This window comes from Anoplolepis gracilipes, chromosome 9 (assembly GCF_047496725.1).
Source record: "Anoplolepis gracilipes chromosome 9, ASM4749672v1, whole genome shotgun sequence".
Taxonomy (NCBI): Eukaryota; Metazoa; Arthropoda; class Insecta; order Hymenoptera; family Formicidae; genus Anoplolepis; species Anoplolepis gracilipes.
This window is the reverse complement of record NC_132978.1, coordinates 13,077,201-13,097,401: the sequence shown is the minus strand read 5'-3', so window position 1 is coordinate 13,097,401 and position 20,201 is coordinate 13,077,201. Positions and strand designations below refer to the sequence as shown.

Sequence of the window (20,201 nt, the reverse complement as noted above, 5' to 3'; positions counted from 1 at the left end):
TGTTTGGAATATCATCTTAGTGAAAATGATGCCGACTAAATCTTCCCTGCATTAATTATCTATTTATCATATACGTATTTATTTTATATTTTATACCAAGAAATATACAGTGAGAAAAACATTTTTTTTTTTAATTTAAAAAAAATAGAAAATAAAAAGATATTAAGATGCTTGTAATAATCATTTTACACAGAATTTTTATTTACATTTTGCAATTTAGTTCAAGAATACGGAATATACAGTGTTTACAATTATAAATAAAATCTGCAAGAGCAGATTGGCATTGTGTTGAAAAAGATATAGTTCGATATTATTCATATTCGTTGGAAAAAATCCGAGATCTTTGTTTGGCCGTTTTTTCTCGGAAAAGATTTTTGTTTATTCGATTCTGGGATGGAACAATCCTTTAAGATCTTAATAGATTCGCTGCCGTTTAAGTCTGACGATTCCAACGATAATTCGGATTTAATCTTCTTTGATGTATCTTGATTGTCTGAGATTTTCCTTTGATCGCTCTTTTTCGGAATTGATTTTTGTTTATGGAATTCCGACACAGAATAGTCTCTTAAGATTTTAATAGATTCACTGCTATTTAATTCTGATGATTTCAATGAGAACTCGGGTTTTATATTCTTTGATGTGTCTCGATCGACATTAACAGAATGTTGAGTAATCGAGCCTTTCAAACTTGAAGAATTTACATCTTTGTTCACTTTATACAATACCTTGTCTTCCTGATTTTTATTCTCTCTTATAATATCATCTACAAAATGCTTCTCTACAAAATGTAAACTGTCACTTTTATTAACATTGTTCGCTTCTTTGAAACTATTCTTAGTTTTCTCATTGCATGCGTCCTTTGTTTCAAGTTTAATATTATCATCGTTATCGTCATCACAACTTGCCAGCCAACTTATTATCTTTTCTTCTTCCGTCATTTCACAAAGATGCTTGTTAATAACATCATTATTTAATACCACATTTTTGTTTCTTTGAGATAACGAGCTTTTAGTAAAAATATCCGCCGAAGAATTTTTACTCTTTGTCGGAAAATATTTGTTCAACGGTTTTATCCTGCTTTTGTTGTACAAGAAACGATAAAAATCCGAATGATCACTTGATGTAGATTCTTGGTGATATTCTGATATCATTGAGTAAAGTCGCGCTAAAAAGATGTACATTTAAATATAAATAAATATTATATTATGTATAAATAAATGTATAAATTCTCAACATTTTATATATATATATATATATATATATATATATATTTTCATATTTTTGAATGAATTGATACCTATATCAATATCATGTTGAACTAGATGTGCATATATTGCTGCCACATCGTCTCTCAACGTTGTGTCTCCGAAAGTAAAGTAGACCATAGATCGTCCTGCAACTGCAGCAGCCATTAATTGTATCAATACTTTTAACTTTGGGTTTCCACGAAACGCTCCGCATCCCCAATTTCCCGTTGCAATGGCAGATAGATTATTCTTATAAATATCAGATCCAACAAATCCAACATAAGCCTAAGAAAAATAACATTTCATTCTTTCTCAAAACTAGAAACAATAATATATTATTATGTACTATAATCTTGTGAGCAAAAGTAATAATAATTTTTGATAATCTGCACTGTTAATAGTTTCTTAATTTGGATAAAAACTGAAGCAATAAAATTAAAATTAAAAATTATTAAATTACAATAACATATATTTAATATATAAAAAATTATATTTTCTAAATTTATAAAATTTAGTAAATATATTTATAAATAAAATTATTTTGTGATTAATCTAAAAATTAAATTTTATTAATTTCTACATATAAGATTAACTTCAAATTATAAAAATATTTACAATTACAAACCTTATTGAGTTCACGAGTTATATTATCGACTTTGAACTGTAACGAAGGCTGCCTAAAATAAAGAGCATCAATGGCAACGATTGACGTCATACGCCTACAGCTGTCGTCCCTTGGTGTTTCATCAACAAAATCTCCTTTCCATTTAAAAGTGTTACTGTAACCTTCATATTTGCTGTATCGTTCGATACCACTGACAATGAGAGCCTCAGTATCGTCTAATTCTTCTGTTACTAACATAGTGACCATAAGCTCTGGACATATAACAAATCGTATTTCCTCTTGTACACATCCTAAGCCTAATACACCTCCGCCCACATATCTATTCAAGAAAAAACAGAATTAGTAAATAGTAATTTTAAAAGAAAAATATTTGTCTACTCTTATATTTGACACATGGTAAACTTATAAATTTATACTGAATTACACAATAAAAACTAACTTGTTTGCAAAGTCCACTTGAAGCAATCCAGCTCCTTCATTTTCAATGGTCCCCTTACTTGTTATATGCAGTAGTGATAATTTTTCATTCTGCAAGTTCCATTTTGGACAGTTTTCACGTGGAATATAACGCCGTTCGATTGTTATTACACCTTCAGGTGCTACTCTATGTAAAAAGCGTAACATAATTTAGATTCTGTATCTATATTTCCAATTGCCATATCAAAATACATATGTATTATACAAAAGAGTTCACAACTATAATGTACTAACCTTTAGTTGTTACCCTTCTAAAGTAATGGAGAAGACATTTAATTTTTTCCATCACTGATTCACATTGATTATGTTTTTCCTCGCTATAGGCAGCAAACAATCTGAAATGTGCAACCAAAGTATGAATCTAAAACTTATGAGAGAAAATCACATTCTCTATTATTTAATAAATGCAATAATATATATTATTCAAAGTATTACCTATTAAAATTAATATATGGATACGTTGCATATTCCGATTGCGGATTGCTGGAATTGCGTCTAGGAAATGTACAAAAAAATGCATTTGCTAATAGCGAAGCTACTTGCAATTGGCTTAAACTAATAAAGCCATTAGTGTGACGTTTCAGAAGAGGTATCGCACCGGTTAGCAGCATAGGAAGTTGCAGAGCAAGTTGGATTATTTTTGGCATTAAAGTTTTAAAGAAGACGATCGTCTCTTCCGGGTCCAAAACCTTCATTTAAATTATAGTAATAAGAATTTTTAAATGCTATAATATTCAAACATGATACAAATATTGTGCAATATACCTCTGAAAAAAAGTGATGGAGCGCCGTAAAATTCCAACGTTGTGCATATATTTGATTATACGAAAGTATAGCATTTTCTAATTGTTGACTGGAGAGAATGTTTCTCAGTAAAGCTTCCTGGATCATATCCCATCTATTTCGACAGCGATCTCCATTTCTCTGAAATGTAAAGTCTAATTATATATCAGTAATTATCTGATATAATATAGAATATAACCAAAAGTATCATTATTACCTAAGTATTTTATCATATATAATCATTATCAATCTAGTATCTCTCTTTTACATATTTTAAAGTATTTTACAACTCGTGATTTTACTGATAAATTCTAGAAATGAATTTAAAATTAATGTTTCCTTCCTAAAAATTTATTCAGATAATAATAGTTTGAATTATAAACAATTATAAAAAGTATTTTTCATCAATTAAACTTAAAAAGAAGTAAACAAACTCCAAAATTATATTCATTATTTGCTAATTTGACTGTAATAAAATATTGTACAAATATAAGTTTACAATTAGTTATAAAGAGATATATTACAAATTTTACATTTGTGATTAATAACTTTCTGCTCAATACTTTAAGAAAAAATTATATTCAAATTTGTTGGAGAATCTATTATCAAAATTATAAATTGTTACAATCTATACAGCATACCTGATCGACTGGACAAAAACAATGTACAGAACATGGTAATCGTACATATCCATGGCTCCACTTGTCTATTTTATGCGTCGGATAAGGTTTTGGTAGTTCATTCATAGATAATGGTAACTAAATACAAAAAAGATATATATTTATATATAATAAAAAAAATTTATAACATCACTGCTTGTTCTATTTATGTAAAATTATACCCTAAACAGCACTGTGTGCTTAGCAGAAGAAACAACTGGTGGATGTTCTCGATAGTCATATATGCCAAAACCTTTGCGTATTTCATTCATGCTTATACCCTTCCATTCAGGCATGTTGTCAGAGAGTTCCGGTTCGTTAATATAAATAGACATGGAATCTGCTACAATAAAATATTACAATATTAAAAGTAACATTAATGACAATGTAAAGAATATCCAAGTAAATCCTTACATTCTGAATTAGCAATGTCAGCGCTCAAGTTTGTTGACAATTTTTCATTTGAGAATAAACTTGCAGAACATTTCTCATCAAATATATCTGATTCTGACATTTTATTCTCAATGTGTCTAAAAATGTATAAAACATGAGCGTAACAACAATATAAAGAACAAAATACAAAAAGAGATAATAATATTTATTACCTTGCCGTGAGAATATAAAAATGCACAATGTAATATAAAACCAAAGTAATTAACACAATTACACTTCCAAATCCTTATGCTTTCTTCGTTTTACATACGTCCACTAATGAGACATATTGTATGCACGTAAATAGCTATGTAAGGTCAAATTTAGATTATTTAGATTATGTTTAATTGCGTCCCATGTAATCCGTTGTTCAGACCATGTTTTTCGCGCATGCGCAGTATTAACAAAGCATATATATAAACAAAAATTACGTATGATCATAAAAAAAATTCTTTTACTCATGTTTAATTTAACGTGAATTTTTAATTTTAATTTCTACATTTCTTTAACATAAATTTTTTATTTTTTCTTATCTTTTATTATTATGTGTCACTGATATCGAATATCGACCCATGCCTAAGGTGACCAACAAGAAGGAGAGCTAGAATAATCATTAACCAATCAGAGAACTCTATTTTGAATTGACCAATTGAAGATGTGGGTAAAGGGGTCCATTCCCTAATTTCATGCGTTTGAAAATCTACCTGTAGTTATAGATGGAATAACTTTGATTAACCAATCAAAAAGAGCAAAACTTTCTTCGTCTTGATTGGCTAATCAAATATCATTTCTATTCTGACAAGTAAATTTTCGAACGCAACTATTTAAATAAAAACATTCCCATGGATTGCATTTAAAAAATCTGCCTGTCAAATCAAAATGACATTTGACTGAACGGTATTTAATTCCTTACAAATTTACATATATCGTACATACACGCACACATTTACAAACATATACATAAAATAATTTTAAATGATATATATAATTATAATTAAATATAAAACATTGTTAAACATAAATTTGTAGAATAATCAATTTTTTAATTTCTTCTTTATTTCCTTATTGAGGTATTAGATTGCGTAGATAACTTAATATTTCCTCTGTATCTTTCATTAAAATTGCTTGTCTAGGATACTTGAAACAGTTTCCAGATAATAATAGACTTCTGAAAAAAATATGTTCATAAATTATTATAATGTATAAAAATAAAAATGTGCATATATGATGCTGAAGAAAAATAGCATATTTAAATAATATATTATTGTTACCTTAGATGTTTCAAGTTTCCAAGTTCAGGCGGTACGTGAGCAATATTATTATTTGTCAGATTTAAAATTGCTAGTCTTTTTAATTTTTCTAAAGATGATACATCTATTGTTGCAATTACATTATCATTGGCAATTAAACTTTCCAAAGATGCAACGTCATAAATGGCTTTTGGTATGTCAACAAATCTGTAGAAATTTTTATTATAAGAAAACAAATAGTGAAAAATATATATATTATATAAAAATAGATATTTATTGCATAAATTTATATCTCAAAAAAAGATGGATTTTGCAAATTGCATAAATCGATATTATATTTGTAATACCTGTTAAATGAAAGATCAATGTCTCGCAAATACTTTAGGCAACTAATGCTCAATGGTAAAGATTTCAAGTAATTTTTACTTATATCTAAAACTTGCAGATATTTGTACTTTTCACCGATCCATTCAGGTAAATGTGTTAAACAATTTGAAGTTAATTTCAAATCTACCACTGTTGTGACTACTGACATTTTGTCAGATAATTCTGACAGTTTGTTTCTACTTAAATCAATAGTTGTGACAGAGGCTTCAGCTGCATTCTCTAAGACTTCTTCTGGTAAGTCCAGAAGATTTTGCCCAGCTAAGCTAAGCAATTTTGTATTCTTCATCACATATCTATATCATTACAGATATTTAATTTCATTAATAATTGTTAAATTGAAAAACATGCAACATTGGCACACATTTTCAATATTCTGTAGATATTTTTTTAAAATGTAATAATAAATATATATATATATATTTATTATTACACAGAATTAATAGAATAAATTAATATTTACATACGTGTCAGGATAAACACTAACGCTGTTACTAGATTGTAATAAATCTTTAGTATTTACATTTGTACTATCTGTAATCTGACGTATGTACATCAAGATTCGAGGTGTACCGCATCGTATTATATCTGCTCTAATATTTTTTATATTATTCCCTTCAATTATAAATTGTTTTAGATTGGGTAATATACCGATGCAGAAAGGTACTCTGTAAGAATACATTAATAATTCATTTGTAACAAAGTTTAAATACAATATAAAATAATCGTGCAAAAAGAAATGGAACATACAAAGATATATTGTTATGGGATAAATCAAAAACTTCCAAATTTATTAATTTGATTATCTCTTCAGGTATTACTTCAATTTCATTATTTTGTAATGTAAGCTTTTTTAAATGTCCTGCTGTTTCTAAACATTCCGGATCAATCTCCTACAAAAGAGAAAATTATTATTTTGATAAAACCTTCTGTACAGAAAGTTGAATTTTTATCTCAATTTAATCTCTTGCCAAATATATATGTACATTAACACATACAGGAATATTATTGTTATCCAAATGCAATACTGTTAAAGCTGAACAACCTGATATGTCTGGAAATTTCTTCAAATTGTTGGATTGTAACATAATTTTTTCTACTTTTCGCATTTCACCTAATGGTGGTAATATCTCCACCTGATTAAAACTCACATCGAGTATTTTTAATGCTGTTGATATCAGAATATAATATAAATATTAATAAAATAGTGAAATAATAATTATTAAAAAATATAGATTACTTTTTTCTTGTTAATTTATCATTAATTTATCAAACTTACATCTCATACTCGTCATATCAGATGGCAATTCTTTAATCATATTATGACTTAAATTTAATGTAACTAATCTCACCAAATATCCCATTCCAATTGGTAATTCATCCAAGTTATTATATGATAAGTCCTAAAAAGACATACATATAGATTTAATTCTGTTTAATCTATTTTAAGAAATATTCAACTTTGCATAATTATAATTCAATGAGATATATTACCACACAAGTCAACATAATTAAATTCCCAAATTCTGGTTCAAGTATACTTATGTGATTACTTTTTAGGTACAATTCACATAATTCTTCCAACATATAAAATTGAGGAGGTAAATTTTCTAGCCTATTATCTGATAAATTTATTATTTTTAATTTATGCAAAGACCCAATCTCAGCTGGTAGTTCCTCCAGTAAATTGTTTTGCAGCTAAAGATACCATATATATTAATGTTTTTGATAAAATAGAAAAATATTGAAACTGTTAGAAGTTGCATCATGCAAGTGCGCATGCAAGGCAAATGATTTATACATACATTTAAATTACTCAATTCTGTTAAAAATCGTATTTTGTTATCTATTATAGTCAAACTGTTGAAACTAAGATCTAAGACTGTTAATGGTTCCTGTTCCCACCATCGCTCTTCTTTATGTTCATAATCAAGTTCAAAATGTAAATCGTGTAATTCCTCTTCCGTTAATTCGTTTATACTCCATATTCTGTCAGGTACTGTAATGTGTATTAGAATTCTTTATGTATTGCAATATTATTTTACTATTGAATTCGACAAAGATATGTAAGTTGACTTACCTGAGATTGCAAATAAACTTATTTTTAAGTTACTATGTTTCTGGCAGTATGTGGTTCAGTTCTATTACACGATTTTTAGCAAAGCGTGCAGTGACATGTGATGATGACTTAATACGATACCAAGTATATATTTAATGCAATAATAAATATAAAGTATTTCTGTATGTGGCAAACATCGCAAAGCATCATTAAAACATTATATATAACATTGATTAAGTAATAAAGATAAAACTTATAAGTTTAATATAGAATTATATTTTTTTTGTTAGCAATTTTGAATTTTGACATACATTTATAACTTATAATTACACATAATTTAGAAAAAAAAGAAACACAAATTGCACACAAAACCAGATTTATTTAAGATTCTTCATGGAGAAATTACAATATTAAATTGTTGATAGATAAAAAGATATATGTATATCGAATAGATGCCAGGTGTATTACATCAATTGTTTAGAATCTAACATCAATAATACATTACATAATATAAAGGTTTTAATATCCTATAATATTCTAAATATAATCTTACATGACACAATAGCAAATACACGTTTCACTTGTTTGCATTCTCATTCGCAAATCTCATGTACACATCACCGCAAGCAAATAATTCAAACATTCAGATAGATAAAAGATTTAAAATGTTTTCTTGAAGAAATTGACGACGAGATCTGTGATAAATTTAAACATGAACGCATCATTGATAAGCATGCACATCTGATTACAAGTGTAAGCACTTACTGAAATTAATTCGAATAAAACATGCTCGAAATAATTGTGCTATTCATTAACTAAATACATAAAAATTTATGACTAATATATCGATATCTGATATCTAAGTTTATACATTTTAAGGTGGATATGCACAGATTCTATTTGCAAATATGTATACCCGTAGACAATCCTTTCGACGAGAGATTCAATCGTCCCGTCTTTCTCGCTCGTATAATAATACTTTTTGACAGTTCGGCATTATCGTCGTTTTTAGTGCGCTGCTTAAACACTGCCGAATAATTATTGCTCTTCTTCTTGACGCCGCTCATGTTGAAGTATCAATCTGTCGTAATAAAAAGAAAACTCACCTACGATGCGCATAAGCTGAATAAATAAAGTGGAACATGATCTCTTTTTTTTTTTTTTTTTTTACGCGTAATTGTTCACGTCACGGATGTGCTAAATTGAGTCGAATTACGCGTATAAAAGAATGATTATGACACATGTATAAAAGATTACTGTTTATGTTGGAAAAAAAAAAAAGTGTGAAAGGAACTTTGACTTATATAAATATAGACTGCTAGTTGCTATGCTCAGGTTGGTAATAGAAATAAAAGCGCCATCAGTGAGCAAGAAGTAAAAATTAGATACGTAGCATATTATTTGTGATTGTATCGATATTTTACCTACCGAGTTAATGTTACCTATCGAGAAACTCGGCCACATAGTTCCATACACGTCCAGATTAGTGACGTCACATATACGTGAACGTTTTGTCGGGGAGTGGGGGGCATGACCAAGAGAATACACGAAGAAAAAAAAAAAAAAAAAATATTCGCGGTAATTCTCGCTATCCGTGTTTCTCTAAACAGTTGGCAGAATTTGTTATACGTATGTGGCTTGCGGTGTAGTTTTCGTTGACGGCGTCTGTTCTCGGGGAAACAGAAGATACATACCTGTCGTTTGGGGATCGACGAGGCCGCGATTACGCGGTCCGACGAGTAGGTGCGAGAAGGATAGCCGCAAAGATATAACGTGAGGAGACGTGGATCCTTTCTCTCTCGCTGCCCCGGACTGCCTTCGATCCTCCGTCCGAGATCGAATCTCCGGAGCTCGGCGACGCGAGATTTTTTCCTCTCAGCCGCGGGAGGCGACTCGAGGGTCGCGCCCGCGTTTTTGCACCGACAGTCGCGACACAAACACAGAGATTGCGGAGACGAAGAGGTTAAGGGGACGGCACGAGCGGGAGGACGCGCCGTCCATCACCATGAAGCTCGTCGACCACGTGGTGAGGAGCTTCAAGGTGGCGAAAGTATTTCGCGAGAACTCGGATCGGATAAACAGCATCGACTTCTCGCCGAACGGCGACACCCTGATCTCCTGCTCGGAGGACGATCAGATCGTGATCTACGATTGCGAGAAGGGGACTCAGGTGCGAACCGTCAACTCCAAGAAATACGGCGTTGATCTGATACACTTCACTCATGCGAAGAACACCGCGATTCACAGCAGCACCAAGGTCGACGACACGATCCGCTATCTCAGTCTACACGATAATAAGTACATAAGATACTTTCCAGGTCATTCGAAAAAAGTCGTATCTCTATGTATCAGTCCTATCGAGGATACTTTTCTCTCTGGTTCCTTAGACAAATCTCTAAGATTGTGGGATCTTCGCTCACCGAATTGTCACGGAGTCATGAACGTCTCGGGACGGCCAGTCGCAGCTTACGATCCTGAGGGTCTGATCTTCGCGGCGGGAGTCAATTCGGAGAGCATCAAGCTGTACGATCTACGCAGCTTTGACAAGGGGCCCTTCGTCACCTTTAAACTCTCTCAGGAGAAGGAATGCGATTGGACAGGATTGAAGTTCAGCAGGGACGGCAAGACTATTTTGATCTCTACCAATGGTAGTACAATTCGTTTAATTGATGCTTTTCACGGTACACCCTTACAGACTTTCGCCGGATACCTTAACAACAAGGGAATCGCCATTGAGGCCAGTTTTAGTCCGGATTCGCAATTTGTGTTTAGTGGATCTACGGATGGTAGGGTACACGTGTGGAACGCGGAGACTGGTTACAAAGTTTGCGTGCTGAACGGTGATCATCCGGCGCCAGTGCAGTGTATCCAATTCAATCCCAAGTACATGATGCTAGCATCAGCGTGCACTAACATGGCTTTCTGGTTACCTACTGTCGACGAAAGTTCATAAAACTAATTTATAAGAAATACTGAGCAATATGAAGGAATATTGCTCGTCTATAATCTGTGCAAGAGAGAGAGACAGAGAGAATAACAGCTAATTAGAGATAGCAGGAATATATACAACTTGATTGGGCAAATCTATTTATATTGCATTTGCGCTGCGTGTACAAAAACAAACAACTCTTGTATGGCACACTAGTTTCAGGAACGCATTCGAAAGAGCGAATGACAAGTCCTAGGAGCTAAATAGCTGGATTGTGACTCGCTTGTTCGTTCGTGTTTCAACTCAAGATCCCTATAGTGAAATGTCATACCTTTTTCATCTATAATCGTCATCATCGTCGTTTTCATTATAACAATTGTGTATTGTCAGGTTAGCAATATAAAAAGATTGCCAATGAATTCCATGGTCTTATACTAAAAATTTTCAATAGTCTCATACATGTATATAGCTTCTTCCGGTGTACCTATGTGTAATGTTTAACAAATATGGAACAAAATCTATTGTATATCGGAAGAGGTGATTTTGTATTTTGCGTATTCCAATACTTTACATTTTTTATAACTCTGGTCTCGCGTACATTGTCTCGGAAAAAGGAATGATTAATTTAATTAAGAATTATAAGACGACACGTGTGAATGATTGCTAAAATAATTATTCGGAACCTGTGATTAATTAACGACTTCTCGATTAATCTGATTCGCATGGCCGTATATAGGATAAAGCTGATTTTTATGTTGATTTTACGAAATTGCCAAGGAATGTCACTGTCAAACAACGTGACATTAACAACTATGTTTATTTGGACGTAAGTGATCAGTTGTAATATTATTATTAGGCAGCCATTTTCGTTTTATCTTTCTATGATTCACGCGTTTAGTGTGCGTTTAGTTACGTATGTAAAAACGTACGTATAAAAATAATATATCGAGATAACAGTTATTACGCGAAACAAAAATTTAAAATCACACCGATATATTTAGCTTTAAATGTATGGTGCGTAAAATATCGTCTGTTAAAAAGTCCATGTAAACGTATGAGTGTCGAACATCTTTCTCGCTTCTGTATACGGCTATGTCTAATCGTTGTATGTAGACTATATAATACGTCAATAACACGCCCTGTATACATGTACACATACAGCGAAAGCGAATCGAAAATGTATTTATCATACATCTGACGGATTCCAGGCATCAATAATCGAAGGTGACAGAGAGGAGAGACAAATAATCACCGATATCGCGCATGGAAGAAGATATCGTAGTCACGTTTCAATACGTTGCGTTCGAGAAAACGACCGTTTCAAGAACAATCGAAGCGATGGTCGGTGATCGGCCACTCTGATATAATATTCGATCGTTATCGAAAACATTGTACTTCCGAAGACGTAAACTAGACATGCGACCAACGATAGAGAACGCGATCGACCTTATTTATTTTACTCGATAATAAGTCTGATAATAAGTTTATGCAAACGGATTTATTACCGATCATAACTACGATCTTAATGAGACACGGAAGAAAAAAGAAAAAAAAAATGAAATAAAAAGAAAAAAGTCACGTTGCGAATTTCTATGAATCATCACGCGATAAATAAATCGTTACAATATAACGTCATGGACACAATTATATAAACAAATGTGAATTAAGTATAGAGTTTCGCGTTCGCAAATTATTATATAGATATGATATCGTTTTTAATCTACATGCGTGGAACCGGCGGGCCGGGTAAGAATTTATATTCGATATTCCAGGGGCAAATGCAAGTTCTCTTTTTTTTTTTTTTTTTTTTTTTTTTTTTTTCGTTTTCTTTTTTCTTTAATTGAATATCTCAGACGGACGTACATTATATATTTCGCAAAGTGAAACGGACGAATGGACGAGCGTCGTTATTCGGTTTTGTTCTCTTGTCAAAAAATAAAAAAAAAAAAAGAAATTCTACAACGCTGCTTGTTAGATGTATATATCCGTTATGTCATATAGTACTGTTCGGTACCTCTTGTTTTCTCGCGTGGCGAATTTTTGCAAATCTCTGGATTGTATTTTTCGCTCGTTTCCACTCGGCCGATCTGCTCGATCTATATTCGATCGCCCGCTCCTGTCTCCAGTCTTTCTTGTATGTATATAATATACAGTAGTATCTACACACACACACACACATATTTCTTGTAGAGTTTCTACACATCTGCGCGCGTTTAACATATTTTGTGCAAGAACATGGTATGGTTAATGATATTTTATTTTATTCGATAGATGCATGTGTTTCTCTGTGTGAGTGAATGAGCGAACGATTATATGATAGTATGCTTCCCGTGCGAATGATTATATGTGTTTTTGTATACGTATTACATATGTGCGTGTCTTTTGCGATGTATGCAAGTCTATCTGAGTGTATGCGACCTGAGCGAGAGCTTGTCTCCTGCGCTGTAAAATAGTATTTTTTTATAATATGACGACACGGTGGCGCGTAAAAAATCGTATCAATGAAATTTCTCACGTACACTTCCGTGAGAGGAAAAGCTGTCGGAAAGAGGTGTGTACAAAGGCTCTTCGACCCTTTAGCCGATATTAATACTAACGAATTTTCAAACTCCGCAAATATGTCTTTTACGCGAGTGCCGGAAATTTAAATATTCAAAATTAGATTTTACATGATTATATATGTAAAAAAAAATTGTCTTTGATGTTTTTATAAATTGTATGCGAGTGTGTGTGCGCGTAGTCGTTACTTCTATCCCTTTATACTTACAGTGTACTAATGCGTTATAAGCAGGTGCTTTAAATTAAAAACATTTATTATATTTATAATTTTAAAGCAGAGGGATAGAGTGTAATGCGAATATATATGCTTAGACACATAATATCACGTTTTATATTAAGTTCATTAAAATTATAATTATATACACTACGTAATTCGATTGGTGATTGATTATTCATGGCCTCTTTTTGTTCAACGAGCGATGCTTTGGAATTACTTATTAGTCTTCAATGAGTATTTTTTTTTTTTTTTTTTTTTTTTTTTTTTAATTTTTTTTTCACATACGGACACTGCGATAAAAGGGTCGAAGATCGTTGTCGAACCATCTCGTAATCTATGAATGATCCACGTATTTAGATTAAACACACAATTCGATGCACGTCATACTGCCAACCAACCGAGCGAGTGTCCAAACCACGGGCCCGCGCCTTCAATTTCGTTCGATGACGAATTTTTGAAAGCCCTTCGAAATCGAGCGATCGACTGTGCTACTATTACTACTATTATTACACTATGTTAAGCGTGTAAATCGCGGGTCCTCGAAGCCCTACCCGCGAATTAATCGGAACAGTGATAGAGACTATTCCCGACAAGTTATTGTAGACGTATTATAAACGCGCGAAAATAATGAGGAACTCTGTGTTCTCTTCTTCAGAATAAAAACGGATATGCATAATGATACATTGTATATATCCTGAGAAAAAAGAGACGAAATGTAGTCGACACGTAAAGTTCCCAGACAGCACATTACACCATGTCCAAGATGTATCCAAATGACATCCCGAAGATGTCTGGATGTTTTTTGGATGTGCTGTCTGGGAACACTCGTGTGTTTCGTACAAAAGGATCTATCTGTACAAGACGTCGTCTATAAAACATCGTTTCGTGTATATAGCCAAATGAAAAGCAAGCCTCTGTAGTTTCTTACATGTCGCAATTGATAATGTCTTTTTCTACCGAATGAATTCGCGATGGGACAAGATAAGATTCGTTATCTTCGACAAACCGAAATATTCTTATGCAGGATGATCATCTCACGTGATATGTAGAACCTATCGCTGTGTAAGACAGTGTATCCGTGTTCAATTTAAAGAGCCTGATTGTTTCGAACTCCGGCGCGTTTAACGTGCTATAATAACGTGATTAATACGCCCCTCCGAGATCGTCGGTTCAGTACATAGGTCGTTTAACATAGGGATTTAGAGTCTGGATTTTAATTTTTAAGATAAATGTATGTATATCTAAGGCAAGTGAGGTAAGCGAGATAGATTTAAAATCCGAGGAAGATTATTCGCAAATTTAAATTACGATTCGAAAGATGATTGTGATGGTTTCTGTCGAGTTGAATAACAACGCTCTTTTTACTGTAATCGCTTGCATTTGAAAACCACGATGTATCTTGTAATGAAGGAAAAAAAAAAGAAACATCCATTTCGTGATTTTTCTAAGTTCCTACGTTAAGTCTTCGTATGAATTGTTTCTGATAGTCAAGTAGACAGAACGAAGAAGGCCACCCTTACGCTCGTTGCTGACTCTCTTGAGTCTCGACGAGTTGCGTGTGATCGGTATCGGGAGGGCTTCGTACCGATCGACGCAAGTTGCCGCATGCGTTTTAGAATACTAGAAACGTATGACGATGTGTTGTAATTGGAGCGATTTAAATAATCACGCACTACGATAACTAACGAAACAATATGTATGTGTGTATTTTCGTCTATCGAAAGTATACGAGAAGTTAAAGAGCACGTAGATTTCTTCCGTTGCATTTTATTTTTACTTTTAAGAAACATAGATTTTCTTCTGCTAATTTGATTGAAAAGAGTTGCATAAAATCAGAATTAATTGACGAGATCCGGTGTACGTATGTTGTGTTCATCAGTTATAAATAATTTCGTATATTTAGTAATGGCACGAAGAAAATAGTATCGAAATATCGTCGACATTGTAATTTACAGTTATTTATTATTTTTTTGTTTAAATTAAGGATTGCAAAAGAATTCATTTATCTTAAATAAAGAGAATACAACGGATTAGTACGAGCCAGGCTCGAGAAAGATTTATTAATTAGACATTTCGGTACACATTTTTACTAATTAAATAGAACAGCGTATAATAAAAAAATTAAAAGGTATAAAAAAGATGTAAACATGTGAAGTGCGAAATATAAGCTATTCACAATAATCCACAGAAATAACCAGGAAACATAGAAACGCAATGGTGAGCAAAGATGAATTTTTTTACTTTTTTTAAATTTATTTTTTACGTTGCATTTACTTTACATATTTTTTTATTGAGTGTCATTTTGTTTAGTTAGTTATTGAGCGTCCAAAGTGAACCAAAATGTCTAATTAATAAATGCATTTAATATCCATAGGAAGTGTTATTATTTTTTACACTTTTTTACCTTTAGCGCTTAGCTTTTATTAATCTGTTGTATGCTTTTTATTTTTTTAATATTCAGAGAGTCTTGATTTCTATTGTTCAATTAGCTTAATTGAATTTTTAATTTTGACAAATTCGACGCATCTATACAGACACATTTCATTAACGTTTTGTGGATTAATACATAATCGTTCCAATTTATGCTCTTGTGGGCTGTTTCAAGATAAATAACTATATAAATAAACAGCGATATAAATTTTCGTCCGCCGACAGTTGATAGTCACATTACATATCAGCATATTTGTTAAGACATTTGTTAGATTTCATTCGACACAAGAGATTCTCTCAAGAAGTGTACAAAAAAAGGAGGATATCTTTTTATAGATCCTTCTTGGAAATAAATGTCATTTCAATCGTTTAATGCGCTAAATTGTATTTTTTATTTTCTGTAAAACTATTCGACTCGAACGCACGAGACTTTACTCAAAGAATAAAAACACTTTTTTTGTACATCTATTTCTCGTCTTTTTATTTATTTAACTCGCCATTATATACTTTTAATATCTATTTAGCTTAATAATTTATAAGAATATAACAAATTATGAAAAATGCTAATTAATTATATAATTATATAGATATTGCAAAAGATTACATCTTTTTATATAATATATACACGCGAATGCAATCAATCAATCAGATCGATTTCATTTTGCTATATTTACCATGGAATAAAATTTATGATCCTTCATTTCTCTATTGTTTGTATATGATATAGTGTTTTCACTTCATCCGATACAGAATCCGGTGCTCCGGACATTAAATCTCGCCCTTCCATCGTTTTCGGAAAAGCTATAACATTCCGTATGCTTTTTGCATTACAGAGTAAGCAAACGAGGCGATCTAATCCTTGAAAAATATAAAATAATCGTATCTCATTTTAATTTTATCAGATGTAAATCTAAAATAGGCAAATATAAGTACCTATAGCTATTCCACCATGCGGTGGAGCTCCATACGTCAAAGCTTCGAGCATGTGCGATAATTTCGATTCGTCGATGTTTAACATTTTCAATATTTGCCTCTGTAAATTTGCGTCATGGATTCGAATGGAGCCTCCTGCAATTTCTGATCCATTCATAACCAGATCATAATGCAAGCCTCTCATCTACACCAAAGAAAAAAGTGTAAGAACTTAAGACAAAAATAATTCACACCATACTTATACATCTTAATCTTTTTCACCTTTAAAGGATCAGTCGTAAGATATTCCATGTCATCTGAATGAGGTTGCGTAAACGGATGATGCGTCGATTGCAACTTTCCCTCAAATGTGAATAATGGAAAGTCTGTGATCCATACAAGTTCAGCTTCGGACGAACGTATCTGTTCACCTTTTGCTTCCAATACATTTGTAAATTCTACACGTAGTTTTCCTAAGAGTTTCAACTGAAAGATATATATAATACAGTTATTATAATATAGTTTTAAAAAAATAATTTAACTATATTATATTAATTTAATAATATAATATAGTTAAAAAAATAATTGTTTATTATCACTAAGAAAGAGAATCCAAACTTTTTATACTTACTGCATCAATTTGATGTCCAATTGCTAATAATACTGCATCTCCTTCCTGTAATTTGCAGTACTGCGATATATCTTCTGCTACATTTTTTGAAAATAATTCGTCTAACTGAGTTCTCCACAAATTATTTTCAACTTTCAGTTGAACTAGCCTTGTTGTATTGAAGTAATCATTACGGATCTTGAAGAATTCATTTCTGATAGATTTTGTCAAGTACTTCTACAATATACGAAAACTGCGTTAACATAATAGAATATAAGTATATATTTAAAAATATAGTTTAAGTAAAAACTTACTAATTTACTTGGAAAGATTAATGCGTACACCTTATGTTTATCATCTTCGAGTTTCATGGTTCTCTTTAATACTGATAAATCAGAGATATGTGTGAGATTCTGTATCTAAAAAAACTCGTAACGTTATTACACACGTTTATGTATCAAAAAATAAAAGATTAATAGTTCTATATATTAAAATTCTCTTACTCGATACGGTATCCTCAAGTCTGGTTGATCAGTACCGTACAATTCCATTGCATCTTTATGCATCATAAGCTTGAAAGGCACTTTTATAGGACTTAATTCTTCTGGCCATGAATACACCAGTAAATTTTCAATCAAATTCATTATTCCGTCCCGATCAACAAACGACATTTCAACATCTAACTATAACATAACTGATAATAAAATATAGTATTGTATATATATTTTTATATTTACACAATGTAACTACCTGAGTAAATTCTGGCTGCCTATCATGCCTGCCACTCTCATCCCTGTAACATCGAGCAACTTGAAAATATCTATCAAAGCCACCCATCATAAGAAGTTGCTTGAATTGTTGAGGACTCTGTACCAGTGAATAAAAGTTACCCGGTTGTCTAGTAGGTACTATAAATTCCTGTGCACCCTGAATAATAATACCATTTTATACATTTATGAGTTAATATTAAAAATTAAGCATTCTCTTATATATATATTTACATAAGAAACATACTCCCGGTGTATTTTTAAAAAGAGTTGGTGTCTCAATGTCCACAAAATTGCACTCATTAATTAAAAATTCCCTCATTTTCATTATAAGAGAGGAACGCATTCTTAAATTTCTTTGTAATTCAGGATATCTCAATGAAAGATATCTGTATTTCATTTGTTGACTCTCTTTTGCTTTATTATATTCCCTGATGAAAATTGGAAGATTGCGTGATGCTACATTTAGAATCTTCAAGGATTCTATGTGTACTTCTATATCACCAGTTTTCATTCTTTTATTCTGTTGATCTTTAGGTCTTGGTACTACTTTACCAACTATACTTAAGACACTCTCATAAGATAAATTCTTTATAGTTTCGATCAAATCTTTTCTCTACAATTAGTATTTTCATTATTTTATACAGGAAATTTGTCAAGCATTTTGTTATATAACAACATTTATTCACTTACATCTTCTGGTATAAGTAACTGTGTCGATCCATAAGAATCTCTTAATGTTATAAATTTTCCCATTCTTTGAAATTCCACCCAGCCGCTCAATTTTACTTCCTCTCCGACATTTTGAAGTGTCAATTCACCACATGTGTGTGTTCTCAAAACATATCTATTAACTGATGAAATGTTTTCTTTCATCGTAGGTGCTGACTTGCTAATAACTAAATTATGTATACAACTTACCAAACATGGTGTTTGGTTCTTTAAGGAAAACTGAAAACAAGATTTGTATTTTGAGTATAAATATATAAGAACATTATATTTTTTTAGGTTGCACTAAAATATATAGTTATGTCACAAAATTACGCTTTGTAAAAAAATGCTTAAAAAAAACTTACATTTATCTTACAGACATTACTCATTATCGGCCACACATGGTACTTTGCCATGACATTGGTGCAACTATCAAAAATAATTTTAAATCTGCTAACGAGCATTTTGCTATTCATTTGGAGTCTGTAAAAATGTTCAACCTTTTATTTTATCTTTGTGAACATAATATATAAATATCTTCTTATTTTCTTCTCACTAATGTTTAAACATTTTTCTCTCAGAAATGTCGTATTTTATGTAAGTATGTAAGCACAAAGATGATTTTTTATTCTAAACACATGGCATCGATGTCATATGTGACGAAAATAAGTTCAGCAAGTTCTTTGTATTAGTCTCTCTCTCTCTCTCTCTCTCTCTCTCTCTCTCTCTCTCTCTCTCTCTCTCAAAACAGTTAATATCCAGAAAATTATTACAAATTAATCATATCATTACTTTGACGATAATTCATATAAATTTTATTAAAAATCACTTGATTATTGAAAAGTTACATCATCTTGAATATTACATTATTTTGGAGCACGAATACTTCAAACTTCAAGGTTAGATGCGCTTCATTGGCTCCGAAACTTCAATCATTTGATTGACCAATCAGAGTGAAGGAAGTAAAAATTCTTTACTCGGATCCATCAAATGATTTAAAACTTTTGTAGCATCAACCGGAATCTTTAGATTGCGTTCAAAAATCTATTAATTGGAATAACTTGTAATTGACCAATCAGGTCAAAGAATTCTCCTTTTATTATTTTGATTGGTCCTTTAAAAGTTACTCTACCTTTACAAGTATATTTTT

General features: G+C 31.6%; 4 protein-coding genes across 9 annotated transcripts; 1 reads left to right on the top strand and 3 right to left on the bottom strand.

The window, feature by feature from the left end:
- Positions 1-179: 179 nt before the first annotated feature.
- On the bottom strand, positions 180-4,688 carry LOC140669703 (poly(ADP-ribose) glycohydrolase). 3 transcript variants are annotated; one of them, XM_072899743.1, is made up of 11 exons: positions 4,397-4,688; positions 4,206-4,321; positions 3,974-4,131; positions 3,774-3,890; positions 3,115-3,273; positions 2,785-3,038; positions 2,584-2,684; positions 2,312-2,471; positions 1,873-2,191; positions 1,298-1,532; positions 180-1,165 (listed from the first exon to the last, which is right to left on the bottom strand). In XM_072899743.1, exons 2-11 carry the CDS (start codon positions 4,303-4,305, stop codon positions 315-317), a joined length of 2,454 nt encoding a protein of 817 aa, XP_072755844.1. In that variant the 5' UTR covers positions 4,306-4,321; positions 4,397-4,688; the 3' UTR covers positions 180-314. The 3 variants fall into 3 exon arrangements, with proteins under 3 accessions (XP_072755844.1, XP_072755843.1, XP_072755845.1); XM_072899742.1 differs by having other exon boundaries at positions 3,974-4,134; positions 4,397-4,685; XM_072899744.1 differs by lacking the exon at positions 4,206-4,321 and having other exon boundaries at positions 3,974-4,134; positions 4,397-4,685.
- A 405-nt stretch (positions 4,689-5,093) lies between these two features.
- On the bottom strand, positions 5,094-9,750 carry LOC140669218 (leucine-rich repeat-containing protein 40). Of its 3 annotated transcripts, none has more exons than XM_072898849.1 (11): positions 9,023-9,258; positions 8,833-8,943; positions 7,663-7,856; positions 7,352-7,555; positions 7,137-7,260; positions 6,856-7,025; positions 6,608-6,750; positions 6,325-6,525; positions 5,821-6,153; positions 5,495-5,680; positions 5,094-5,391 (listed from the first exon to the last, which is right to left on the bottom strand). In XM_072898849.1, the coding sequence occupies exons 1-11, from the start codon at positions 9,033-9,035 to the stop codon at positions 5,286-5,288; spliced, it is 1,785 nt and encodes a 594-aa protein (XP_072754950.1). In that variant the 5' UTR covers positions 9,036-9,258; the 3' UTR covers positions 5,094-5,285. The 3 variants fall into 3 exon arrangements, with proteins under 3 accessions (XP_072754950.1, XP_072754949.1, XP_072754948.1); XM_072898848.1 differs by lacking the exon at positions 9,023-9,258 and adding an exon at positions 9,345-9,470 and having other exon boundaries at positions 5,095-5,391; positions 8,833-8,997; XM_072898847.1 differs by lacking the exon at positions 9,023-9,258 and adding an exon at positions 9,611-9,750 and having other exon boundaries at positions 5,096-5,391; positions 8,833-8,997.
- Positions 9,751-9,921: 171 nt separating this feature from the next.
- Positions 9,922-16,519, top strand: Wdr82 (WD repeat domain 82). Of its 2 annotated transcripts, XR_012047316.1 has the most exons (2): positions 9,922-11,235; positions 12,054-16,519. XR_012047316.1 is itself a non-coding variant. In XM_072898850.1 (1 exon), exon 1 carries the CDS (start codon positions 9,922-9,924, stop codon positions 10,867-10,869), a length of 948 nt encoding a protein of 315 aa, XP_072754951.1. In that variant the 3' UTR covers positions 10,870-16,519. The 2 variants fall into 2 exon arrangements, 1 of the variants encoding a protein (XP_072754951.1); XM_072898850.1 differs by having other exon boundaries at positions 9,922-16,519.
- On the bottom strand, positions 15,916-19,919 carry Asprs-m (aspartyl-tRNA synthetase, mitochondrial). The gene is made up of 10 exons (XM_072898846.1): positions 19,417-19,919; positions 19,034-19,291; positions 18,588-18,956; positions 18,324-18,500; positions 18,077-18,256; positions 17,888-17,992; positions 17,595-17,810; positions 17,246-17,449; positions 16,985-17,168; positions 15,916-16,909 (listed from the first exon to the last, which is right to left on the bottom strand). The coding sequence occupies exons 1-10, from the start codon at positions 19,525-19,527 to the stop codon at positions 16,749-16,751; spliced, it is 1,965 nt and encodes a 654-aa protein (XP_072754947.1). The 5' UTR covers positions 19,528-19,919; the 3' UTR covers positions 15,916-16,748.
- Between the last annotated feature and the right edge of the window lie 282 nt (positions 19,920-20,201).

Excerpts from the sequence above, each read along its gene's own strand:
- LOC140669703 (XM_072899742.1), bottom strand. The coding sequence starts at position 4,305 with ATGTCAGAATCAGATATATTTGATGAGAAATGTTCTGCAAGTTTATTC. Across the intron at positions 3,891-3,973 it reads AGCACACAGTGCTGTTTAGG|TTACCATTATCTATGAATGA; the intron begins GTATAATTTTAC and ends TTTTGTATTTAG. Across the intron at positions 3,274-3,773 it reads GTTTTTGTCCAGTCGATCAG|AGAAATGGAGATCGCTGTCG; the intron begins GTATGCTGTATA and ends TTTACATTTCAG.
- LOC140669218 (XM_072898847.1), bottom strand. The coding sequence starts at position 8,983 with ATGAGCGGCGTCAAGAAGAAGAGCAATAATTATTCGGCAGTGTTTAAG. Across the intron at positions 7,556-7,662 it reads CAGAATTGAGTAATTTAAAT|CTGCAAAACAATTTACTGGA; the intron begins GTATGTATAAAT and ends TGGTATCTTTAG. Across the intron at positions 6,154-6,324 it reads GTTAGTGTTTATCCTGACAC|ATATGTGATGAAGAATACAA; the intron begins GTATGTAAATAT and ends GTAATGATATAG.
- Wdr82 (XM_072898850.1), top strand. The coding sequence starts at position 9,922 with ATGAAGCTCGTCGACCACGTGGTGAGGAGCTTCAAGGTGGCGAAAGTA.
- Asprs-m (XM_072898846.1), bottom strand. The coding sequence starts at position 19,527 with ATGAATAGCAAAATGCTCGTTAGCAGATTTAAAATTATTTTTGATAGT. Across the intron at positions 18,257-18,323 it reads GGCAGCCAGAATTTACTCAG|TTAGATGTTGAAATGTCGTT; the intron begins GTAGTTACATTG and ends GTTATGTTATAG. Across the intron at positions 17,169-17,245 it reads TTACGACTGATCCTTTAAAG|ATGAGAGGCTTGCATTATGA; the intron begins GTGAAAAAGATT and ends TCTTTGGTGTAG.